At 42.9% G+C, this 12,127-nt stretch overlaps 1 protein-coding gene across 1 annotated transcript in view; it reads left to right on the top strand.

Annotated features, from left to right (window-relative positions):
• The window catches only part of SMARCA1 (SNF2 related chromatin remodeling ATPase 1), a 264,681-nt gene that overhangs the window by 247,705 nt on the left and 4,849 nt on the right, over nucleotides 1-12,127 (top strand). The window contains exon 23 of the mRNA XM_077478748.1: nucleotides 8,316-8,423. Coding sequence (XP_077334874.1) covers nucleotides 8,316-8,423 — 108 coding nt within the window. The remainder of the gene's footprint in view (nucleotides 1-8,315; nucleotides 8,424-12,127) is intronic.

The raw sequence follows: 12,127 nt of genomic DNA, 5'->3' as shown, positions 1-12,127 counted from the left end.
ACTCCGATCATGTGTAGAGAATTTTGATCGGACAAAGTGCCACGCATGCTCAGATCAAATTCCTACATCAAAGCTATTGGCTACTAGCCTGAACGTAGTCCCATCGTAATGAAATTACCTCATCACGTTCTGAAAGATCGGATTTTTCGACAACTTAGTCCGACCGTGTGTATGCAACAGTTTCGGACAAAATCCGACGCATTTGATTGTCGAAATCTCCGACCGTGTGTACAGGGGCTAATGGTTTATGGTCCGTTTAACAGACCAAAAGTTGTTTGATGCATGCTAGGTCCCAAAATATACTTGTCCACTGCAGCTGTCATAAGGTACGATGAAAGGAGTGTCACAGTTGCTCCAGAAGTAGACACTGATGTCACCTAATGTGTTAAAGATCATTGTAATGGTATAACAAAAACACTGATTAAACTGGTAGACAGTGCTACACTTGACAGCTTGTGACTAACAGCATAACAAATAAATTAGCATATTCTCCGATGCTATGCTTTATGCCTTTTTAGCTCGGTGATGGAAGCTGTGTCTGACAAACTTGCCTTCCACATTTCTTGCAGGAGCTTCTTTCAGCACTTATTTGGAATCACAGTAAACAGTAGCTCTGCTAAATATGTTGAAGCTGTTGACTTCAGATAAAAATATCTTGTTTTTCTTCAGTTTATAATGATTATATACAGAATTGTGCCACATATCGAGCTTTGCTTTCCTAGTAATGCTTAAATATTTAGTTGTTAATAAACATTTAATTATGGTTTCTCTCTGACAAAGTACTGTGATGATAGAAGCAAGTCGTGATGGTGGTTGTCCAGGATTCTTCAATGCAATGCCAATTGTATTGCTCCAGCAATTCTGCATCTGTATCTCTTTTCTTAAAGTGGTATTACATTTTAAAAAATATATATATTAAATTGTAGCTTATCATTTCTGTTGGCTGCATTTTTTTTTCTTTATTTTCACCTTTTGATGCCAGAAAGTCTGTTATTTTATATCTTCCTTTAACAGACCAAGCTGTCTAGCGAAAGTGTCAATTAGAGGGTTGAGACAAACCATTTACTGGTGGGATTTCTTATAATGGTCAACTTTTATTCATTTTTGGAAAACCTTTATGCAAAAGACAAAAAAAAAAACCTGTTACCGTAACTGCTTAAGGTCTCGTGCACGCTGGTTTCTTGCAAACGCTGTTTATCTTGACAGGAGAAAAACAGCATCATAAACTCCCCTAAGCTGCATTTTTTCAAAACAGTCTAGGTGAGTTTTTTTAGCATTTACTAGGTTGGAGTTTGGGAGTTTATTTCATTGTCCAGAATTTTTTATTTATTCTGGCCATTAAAATAAACAAGTGCTGAAGTGTTTAATCTGCCTAGAGTTTATGCGCATTTATGAGCCTTTCACAATGTTCAGCATTTTTTGTTGTCCTCCTGATAAACTGCTGAAAACATGTGTGCATGGACACATAGGCTAACATAGGGGGGAGTTAAAGGGCAGAAAAAACTCCCTGCCAAACTCACAAAAATGTGAGTTTAACAGGAGCAGTGTGCATGAGGCCTAAAAAGTCTTAGCTGGAGTTCAGCTTTTGTTAGTCAAGTTCATCTATATCTGCTAGACCAGGGATATGCAATTAGCGGACCTCCAGCTGTTGCAAAACTACAAGTCCCATCATGCCTCTGCCTCTGGGTGTCATGCTTGTGGCTGTCAGAGATTTGCTATGCCTCATGGGAATTGTAGTTCTGCAACAGCTGGAGGTCCGCTAATTGCATATCCTTGTGCTAGACCAGGGATCCTCAAACTACGGCCCTCCAGCTGTTGCAAAACTACACATCCCATGAGGCCTTGTAAAACTCTGACATTCACAGACATAACTAGGCATGATGGGAATTGTAGTTCCTGAACAACTGGAGGGCCGTAGTTTGAAGACCCCTGTGCTAGACCATCTCACACTACCCTCTCCCCATATTGACCTTGCTTTTTTCCAAGGTTGGCTTTGTTGCATCCGCCTACAGTAGAGCCACCCTAAGACAGGAAGTATGTAGCCACCACATTTAAAGTGACACTTAAATTGTTACTAAACCTAGGACTCTGCATTCACTATATTTTGTCTCTCACAGTACACAGAACATGGAGATGCCTTTAATGCTAGTAAATATAAACTGTTAAATACCTTTTCCCATCTGCAGTACATAGCAGTCTTGTGACTTCTATCAGTGCCTGGTTAAAGCTTGTAGGAGGAGTTTTCATACTGCACTGGCTGTCCTATCAGGGTGCAGTACCCCTGACCCTCTGTATGGACAGTGCTGATTGGCCCTGTGCTGATCACATGCACTTTCCCCCAAAAAAAAAAAAAAAACCTCTCTAGCAATACACACCAAACTGAGCATCTGCAGACTGACTCGACTCATTTTGTCTTATCTGGATATGTTTTGGGGGCAATGCAAAAAAGGGTAATATCTGTACATACAGGATCAAACAGACTTTTAGTAATACTTTAACTCCGAAAAGCACCTTCTTTCGCTTTTGGCCTCCAAATCTCCCCAAAAAATTTCTTGATACTGCAATCCAACTTGCTGTTAATGGCTACGTTTGCACTCCATTGTCCCACTATATGTAGTCATGTAGCCACCCAACTTTTCTCTCTCCCGAGAGGAACTAGGGACTATGAACTGTGTGATCTGTCCTGTACATAGAACAGTGCACATCACTGGAACATAATTGTATTGTATTGCTTGTTCCATATAAATGGAAGTGAAGGAAAATGGGAGGATCATAAGCTCATGGAAGATGTTGCAAGGAGCCAGAAAAACGGTGAGAAACAATTCAAAATAGATTACAGGGCCAATAAGTAGTGGATTTGTATAAATTATTTTTGGAGAGTGAGGATGTTGTTTAGTGTTGCTTTTAGGATGGGTAAGCTGCAATATATTAAATGTGTGTGTTTGTGTTTTGCTATCAAGTATATTGGACTTTAAAGCTGATCTCTAAGCTGGTCCAAATGAACTACTTCCTTTACAAAGTCCTGCATTGGCTCTAAGCACTGTATGAACTGCATGCAGCTTTAACTATATACACTACACAGTGTTGGGTTCTGGCTGTGAGACAGAGAATTCCTATCTCACACTGGAACAAATCGGAGTTGGTCTGAGCGGTGCTCAGCCATTCAGAAGCAGCTTTGTATTCTGTGAATGAATAAAAAGCTTCCTCTGATTGTCTGAGTCAGAGATCATGAAGTAATCAGTCTGTCTCAGCCAATCATTGTAGGCTTTGTATTCATTCACAGAATACAAAGCTGCCTATGAATGGCTGAGTGCCATTCAGAAAGACTTGTTTCGGGTGTGATGGGAAATCTAAGGTTTTGCAGTTCTTGCCATAACAAGAGCGCGGACACATTTTCCAATGGGAACACCTGTTCTGGTGGAAACTGTGAAAGAAGGTGATTCCCATTTTATTGTTGAGATTTCTCCTCAGTTCCTGTTTTATCTTTGGAACAGAAACTTAAGAGAAACCTCCCTAATGTGGGACAGACTGCAAACAATAAACTGATGGGGGTTTTAATCCTTGCCTACTCCATCCAAAACAAAAGAAAATATTTTATTGACTATGCAATACTGTTAACCACTGTTTAACTTATATACAACATTGAGATAACGTTTATTTCAATGATTTGGATGACTCAGAAGGATTGATTTAAAAAAGAGAGACTTTAGTGATTAGGGTAAAGCTATGTTGACTGCTGTCTTGCGTTTTTTTTTTTTTATTACAGTAAAACCTTGGTTTGAGAGTAACTTGGTTTGAGAGCATTTTTCAAGACAAGCAACACTTTTAAATACATTTTGACTTGATATACAGGCGATGTCTTGATATACAAGTAGCGTCATGTCACAACTGAGTATAAAAGAGAAGAGAGGCACCTCTAAGGCCGCGTACACACGAGAGGATTGTCCGTCCAACTAAGTCCGTCAGACAATCCGACAGACAGTCCGTCCTACTTTTGAATGAACGGACTTGACCACACACGATGAAAAGCTTGCGCGATGACGTGTACAGCACGTACGACGGGACTAGAAATACGACGTCCAATACACTGCAATGCAACCTTCCGCCGTGTAAATCCTTTCTGAGCATGCGCCATACTTAGTCCGTCCAACTAGCCTGCTCACGAGCGGACTGTCCGCTGAAACCAAAGTTGGACGGACTGTATTACGGAAATTCCGAAAGACTTAGTCCGCCAGACTGTCCGCTGAAAAAGTCCGCTGAAGCCCACACACGAGCGGACTGTCCGCTGAAACACGTTTCAGCGGACTAAGTTGGACGGACAATCCTCTCGTGTGTACGCGGCCTAAGTGTAGCAATATGGTTACATTTAATGAAGGTACAATGTTTAGAAACTCACATGGTTGATGATTAAAACAGACACATCTAAGTATGCAGACATCCGGGGTAAATATGTCCACATAGACCATCCTCTGCACCGCCATTGATGTCGTCCCTTCCATGCTGCAATCCACAAGGCCTCGCTTCCGGATCGCTCTAATGCAGGGTTGTTTGCACAGTCACGATTGCAGACAGATTTACCCTGGATGCCTGCATGCTTAGATGTGCCTCTTTTAATCAACCATGTGAGTTGCTAAATGTTGTACCTTCATTAAATGTAACCATATTGCTGCACTTCGAGGCACATCTCTTATCTTTTATATGAAGAAGAAATTGCAGCTCAAAAAGCTCCAGACCTGTTGAAGACACCCTCCCTATTACAATCCTGCAGGTGCTGGCTCTGCTCAAATTTAGAAGAAAGGAAAAAATCCTGGACGGCCACACACTGCTGAAGGCATCTTTATTGGAAGATTAAAATCCAAAAACAGTCATATCTTGTGCATAGAAGACTGGGAAAAACAGCTTTTCACATCAAAATTGATGCTTAGTCATAGCTTTCTTATTATCTTTTATACTCTGTAGCTCCTGCTGGGTTTTGCTTCTAATCCCCTTGTGGTGGCTTCCATTTGTGGATGGACATTTTATGGTTACACAGCCCACCACATTGCTACAATCTTTTTATATGGACTATAAACTGAAAGACCTATGAATAAATGGTTGTGGAACGAATCATCTGAGTTTCCCTTATTTCTTATGGGGAAATTAGTTTTGATATACAAGCGCTTTGGATTACAAGCATGCTTCCGGAAACGGATTATGCTTGCAATCCAAGTTATGACTGTATTATTTCCCTTCCATTTAATTGGATCTTTAACCACTTGCCGCCCGCCCTATAGGCAATTGATGGCTGCAAAGTGGTTGCATAATCCTGACCGGACGTCATATGACGTGATCAGGATTATGAGCCGCTGCGCGCCCCCGGGGGCGAGCATCGCGGCGATCATTGTTGCGGGGTGTCAGTCTGACACCCAGCAACTACGATCTCGGTAAAGAGTCTCAGACGGAGACTCTTTACCACGTGATCAGACGTGTCCAATCACGGCTGATCACAGTGTAAATGGGAAGAGCCGGTGATCGGCTTTCCCTCACTCGCGTCTGTCAGACGCGAGTAGAGGAGAGCCGATCGGCTGCTCCTCTGACAGGGGGGGGTCTGTGCTGATCGATTATCAGCACAGCCCCCCCGAGGATGCCCACACTGGACCACCAGGGACGCCACCAGACCACCAGGGAAAAGGTAATCCTCCCTAGACCACCAGGGATGCCAGTCAGCACAATGGGTGCCAATCAGTGCCCATAATGGATGCCAATCAGTGCCCACAATGGGCATCACTGATTGGCATGCATTATTGTTTGGCACTGATTGGCATCCATTACTATAGTATAACACCAATGCCGCCTATGAGTGCCCACCTGTGCCACCTATGAGTGCCCACCTGTGCCGCCTATCAGTGCCCACCTGTGCCGCCTATCCGTGCCCATCTGTGCCGCCCATCTGTGCCGCCCATCCGTGCCAGCTATCAGTGCCAATTTGTGCCACCTATCAGTGTCCGTCCGTGTCGCCCATCTGTGTCGCCCATCAGTGCCGCCCATCAGTGCCGCCTATCAGTGCCACTTCATTGGTGCCACATTGGTGCCCATCAGTGCCGCCTTATCAGTGCCCATCAGTGTAGCCCCATCAGTGCCCATCAGTGAAGGAGAAAACGTACTTATTTACAAAGTTTTGAAACTGAAACAAAAAAAAACATTTTTTTTTTCAAAATTTTCGGTATTTTTTTATTTGTAGCGCAAAAAATAAAAACCATAGAGGTGATCAAATACCACCAAAAGAAAGCTCTATTTGTGGGAAAAAAATGATAAACATTTCATTTGGGTACAGTGTAGCATGACCGCAAAATTGTCATTCAAAGTGCGACAGCGCTGAAAGCTCAAAATTGGTCTGGGCAGGAAGGTGTTTAAGTGCCCTGTATTGAAGTGGTTAAAGTGAACACTGCTTTACCTGGAAGATTCATTTGGCTATGTGAACAGTTATTTAGTACCATATGTAGTAACACATACCTCTAAATATGCAGTCTTTGTTGATAATGAAATATTTTAGGCATCCTTAGATTTCTAGGCTACAGTTACCATCTGCAGAAATCCTAGAGTCTAGGAAAATAATAGACAGCACTTTACAGACAAGATACATTTCTTGTTATATATTCTGTAGCAAAAAGCTGTGGAACTTTCTTCCCTGGAAAACTTTCTGATTAAATGGTATAAGGGGAAATGAAGCTGGGAGCTAAAAAACGAAAATGTGAAAGTAAAATGATGATTATTTTAATTTACAGCAACTATTTAAGCTGAAAGTAAGAAGTCATCAGCCACAAGCATAGTGGAGTCTGTAAGGGATTCCCAGCAGTGCATTTGATAGACTTGCTCTGAGCACAATGCACAGAGGCAAGCCTTCAGTGTCACAGAGTGTTGTTGTTTCACAGTGTGCAATCCATCAGCTGGGTTTCAAAAGAAATGGTAAAGTTTGCCTGGCTCACATTTCTCTGGGCATGAAAGACTTCGCACTTTTTTTTGACAACAAATTCAGTTATATAATTATATCTGAGCCTTTGTGTCTTTTACATACTGTACATGTTTTGGGAATGTTTTTAAAACCAGTTTTCACTCTGTACTTAAACTGGATACATACTGTATGGTTTTTGATCCTCAAGGCACAGATAACAACGCTCTGTATCTGTAGCAAATGCTTTTTTAATTTTGGACGGAGTGAGGAAGGATTGGAACTCCTGTCAGATTTTACTGCTGTTGGAGACTCTGTTAAAGAAATTCCTTTAATTTCTCTCTGGTAATTAGGTTGTCCCCAGGACAGAAAGAAAGCTGAAAACTCTAATGGAAAAACAAACATATTTTTAGAAATGCTAGAACCCTGGTTTTTATTGTTTGTTTCTCTGTTACAGGTTTTTCCTCACTTCTGTCTGCTAAACATTTGTCCCCAGTACAAAACAGCTGAGCTTACACTAGCTGCAGCCCATGCCACGCCTCTTAAAAGTGAATTGGTTTGCTTTTCAGGGGCATTTGACAAGTGACCACCTGTGATTTAACCCTGTAAATGCTGCACCACTGCGCTGCAACTGCATGCATTGCATTTGCGGTGTGGTCCCATTCTCTTCAAGGCGTAGGGGAGGTAACGTTTTGTGGCCACAAAGCATTATGGCCTCAGCACATGTACAACCCTGTCTGGCTGCCTTTGCAGCTTTTGGCAGAGTGGAAAGATTGTGGCCCAACTGCCTGTTCTTTTACCGACCCAGCTGCAAGTGGGCGGCACAGTGGTGTAGTGGTTAGCACTCTCGCCTAGCAGTAAGAAGGGTCGCTGGTTCGAATCCCAACCATGATGCTACCTGCCTGGAGTTTGCATGTTCTCCCTGTGCCTGTGTGGGTTTCCTCCGGGTACTCCGGTTTCCTCCCACAATCCAAAGACATGCAGGTAGGTTAATAGGCTTCTGTCCAAAATTGGCCCTAGTATATGAATGGGGACCTTGGATTGTGGGCTACTTGAGGGTAGGGACCAATGTGAGTATACAAAGTACAGGGATAGGGACAATTGTAGACACTCACTCAGGTTGAACTGGATGGACTGGTGTCTTTATTCAACCTTACTAACTATGAAACTATGAAGTGTTAGCAGATGCCACAGATGGCAGTGAAACCTGACAGGGGTTCTAATCTTTCTCCATTCTATCCAAAATGTAAAAAAAAAGTTTGAGGTTTAGATACACATTTAGAGGGTCTTGAAAAATCAACTAGTATATATGCTTTACAACTGATATTAACTGAATTATTTATACATAACTGCCTTCAGTTTCTTAAATCTTTGATATTGTTGGTAGGAGCTACAGAGACGCTGTAATACGCTCATATCACTGATAGAAAAAGAAAACTTGGAGATAGAAGAGAAAGAAAAAGCAGAGAAAAGAAAGAAAACTGCAAAGACATCGGTAATGTTTATTATTTTCAAACTCAAGATCTTTTAATAAGCAGAATGGGTTGTGGCTGATATGTTAATCTCCATGCTTCTGTTTGGCACTTCAGTGCTTAGCATTGGACATTTGAGGAATATCTGAACTGGAGAATCAGGGTTGAATAGTCACGAAGAGCATGTAGGCTCTCTTAGATGTAGTGTCCAAAAGGACACAGCCTAAAATACCTTTGACCATCATTAGAGGGAGACCCCCCCCCCCCCCCCACACACATCTATCTGGCGGGCCAGATGTCAAATACAATTCTTACATGCAACCTGGGGAGCTTAAGGATCAGTCTACCAATTGGTACACACTTCTGGGATTCCTCAAGCTACCCTACAAGCTTAAATAATTGTGTTATTCACTCTTCCCACTGCCCCTGCACACCAGACACATATTTTATGACAGCATTCCATCTCCTAGCAGTTTGTTCACTGACTGATCTTTTAGGCCAGCCTTTCTTAACTGGGGTGCCACTTGAGGTCACCAGGGGTGCCGCTGCATCTTGGCAGGGAAAGGCTGTCTCATGAGACCGAGCTTCCCGTTCCTCAGCCGAACTGTCAACCGGCAGGGTGAGTGAAAGTAAGTAATGCCGACTTTTAAAAAAAAGGCTATTTGCTGTGTGTGTGCGCATGTGTCCAAATGGACAAATGTGTCCATATTTCAGGCTCCTAATTTTCTTGAGATATGGATGTGAACTGGACTCTAACTCCTGGCCATTTACCCCTGAGGTGGAAATTCCCCTGCTAGGAGGAGAGGTTTTACCTTTTGAAGGGGCTATGGGTAAAATGGAGCATCAGATTCTAATGGGTAGGTTGGGGATTGGATTTCTGACAACAGTGTGTCATTCTGATCTCAACAAGTCCAATCACCACATGGCTGTCGCAAACAGGTTCCATGCAACCATTTTGTAGATCTCTCAGGAATTCTTTATAGCTGATGCATGCTGTTTTATATGTACATGTAATCCAAAAGGTGTATTATCATTAGGAATTATTTTCTTTCTGAAGCTAATATTTTAGACTTTCATGATGGATAAAATACAGTATATTCATCTGATCTTTGGCATAAAGTCAGAGTCTTCTATGTGTTCAGGCTTTTTCCCCTGCTGGGCTCATAAGCAAAACAACTACAGATTCCTTCTGAGGCTCAGTGAGGTGACAGTGAGAGATTGTTATTGGCACCTTGGTGTCATTTCTAGTCTACAGGCCTGCTCTTTCCTTTCAAATTGTATAAATTCTTTCAAAGTCTACAACTGATTACTAGAATTAAAAATGAACACAGTAGTGAGCTGATATCACAGTGTTATGTTTCCCACTAGAGGGCCAATGATGTATAGATCCCCTGATTCCAGATGACAATGATCCTTCCAGGAAAGCTGCACCCCCTGACACACCCGACACAGTTTAAATAGGTTTTATTTTTTTTTCCTTTAAAAATAACAAACATGTTATACTTACCTGCTCAATGCAGTGGTTTTGCACAGAGCAGCCCAGATCCTCCTTTTCTCGAGTTTCTCACTGCCGCTCCTAGCACCTGCCTCCTGCTGAGTGCCCCCACAGCAAGCAGCTTGCTAGGGGGGGTACCCGAGCTGAGCCAATGCTATGTGTGTCAATTCAGACATGAAGCTGCGGTTCGTCCCCCTCCCATCTCCTCATTGGCTCACTGACTTTGATTGCAGCTATCCGGATTGGTGTATCATCTGCAATAGCTTTGGAGGTCATATATGGACCCTGCTGGACAGGACAAATGTGGGGCCTGCCAGTAATGTCACTTTTTGGGCATTGGGTTCTGCACTGTGTTGCTTTCTAGACCATTTTGTACTGTTAGCCACCGATCGCTTTTCAGGTCCTGAGCTGTGGCAGCTACAGGTTTGACCCAGTAACTGAAGACTACCTGATAGGTAGGCCATGTGAGGGCTTGCATTGGAAGTTTCTTCTGTTATTAAAAGCGGGAGTCCGCCGGGAGTTCCGCTGTTTTTTTTTTTTTTTAAAGCCAGCAGCTACAAATACTGCAGCTGCTGACTTTTAAAATAAGGACACTTACCCGCCCAGCGCGCCCGCGATGTCGGCACCCGAAGCCGATCTCTCGATCGTCTCTCGGGTGCTGCCGCCGCCATCTTGGGTATGGGAATCAGGAAGTGGAGCCTTTCGGCTTCATTTCCCGGTTCCCTACTGCGCATGCGCAAGTCGCACTGCGCAATAAAGATGGTCCCGCTGCCTCTGGGATCCGTGTATTTCCCAGCAGGCAGCGGGGGACTTTCGGAAAGGGGCGTAATCTACGCCCCTTACTGCAGACAGCTATGCCGGAAGTGGGTGCAGATACCTGTACTGTACAGGTACCTGCACCCCCTCCCCCCTGAAAGGTGCCAATTGTGGCGCCGGAGGGGGGGAGGATTCCAATGAGCGGAAGGTCCACTTTAGGGTGGACCTCCGCTTTAAAACTTTTATGCAACACCATTATCTTTTTTCTATTGGCTTCCACAGAAAAAGTTGCTCCTAATCGCAATGGACACATGATTTCGCCTCAGTTAGTCTGTGCTGCCACCTACAATTACCTGGTCATCTTCAACCAACTGAACTGTTCCTGTTTTTAGCAATTGGTTTGTGAGTACCCAAGGTTTTACCAGGTTATTCTGAGCTATGTCAATCCTAGCATTTTGGATCACAAACACCAAGAGAGCAGTCTCTCTTTATCAAGTCTCTGCAGCTCACGATCCACTAACAGTTTTGGGGTGTCCTGCCGTGCTGTTTCTGGCACAGACAGCCTGGAAAATTGTTTCCCTTGAATCCCTACATTCCCTGGAGTTTTTCTCAGAGTCTTTATCCAAGGAGGATTTCCATGCAGTTATGGACTAAGTTGCAACTTTTATTGATGCTGACCACAGAAGCTATGACCTCTATGCCTTTCCCTTCAGAATTATTATCTGACTTACCTACAGCTTTAGTGGCCTTTGAGCCTCCTGCTATAGAGGCTTTTCCTGACAAAAAGTCTCAAAAAACCTTGGCAGTTGATATTGCCCCTACCAAACTTAGACCATTTGGAATCTTATTGATGTAGTACATGCCACCGTAAAAAAATGGAAGAACATCCTGTAGCTTCTACTAGCATTGTTACTAGTATGGGATCCATTAGAGATCCTAAAACTTTAAAAAAAAAATCTGTAACACACATTACTCCCAGACATTTTGAGCATGAAAAACTTCTGATAAATTGTCCACACTTCCCAAATGTTTTGCAGCTCTGTATCTGTTTAAGGAGTCCTTTTATCAACGGTCCCAGCAGTGCCATGTCCTAATAAAGCACTGATTATTACTCTAAAGAATGCACCGGTTTTTAAGAACCCCAGAGATAAATGTTTGAAATTTCTTTGAAAAAAACATGCTTTCTCTGGTAGGCCCTGCTTTGCAGCTTGTACCTTCAGGAATCGTTGCTGGAACAGACTCATCACTTGGAGTATTTGGGTCGAGCTTTCCTTATGAGAAGTTTCAGGCTGTTCACCCTGAGGTTCCAATTGTTTAATCCAGAAGCTTGCCACCTCTTTTCCTCAGCAAGAGTAGAGCTAATGATAGCCTTCTTTGACATAGCTCCCTTCACCAGATTTTACTGCAGACATCTGCAAAGCCGAATTTCATCATCATGGTTTACATCAGTCCTATCTCTGGATTGGCTGATTCAGT

The sequence above is a fragment of the Lithobates pipiens genome, unplaced genomic scaffold (assembly GCF_037356315.1).
Source record: "Lithobates pipiens isolate NorthernLeopardFrog02 unplaced genomic scaffold, aLitPip1_a1.2 Scaffold_1, whole genome shotgun sequence".
NCBI lineage: Eukaryota > Metazoa > Chordata > Amphibia > Anura > Ranidae > Lithobates > Lithobates pipiens.
This window is presented reverse-complemented; position numbering and strand designations above follow the sequence as displayed.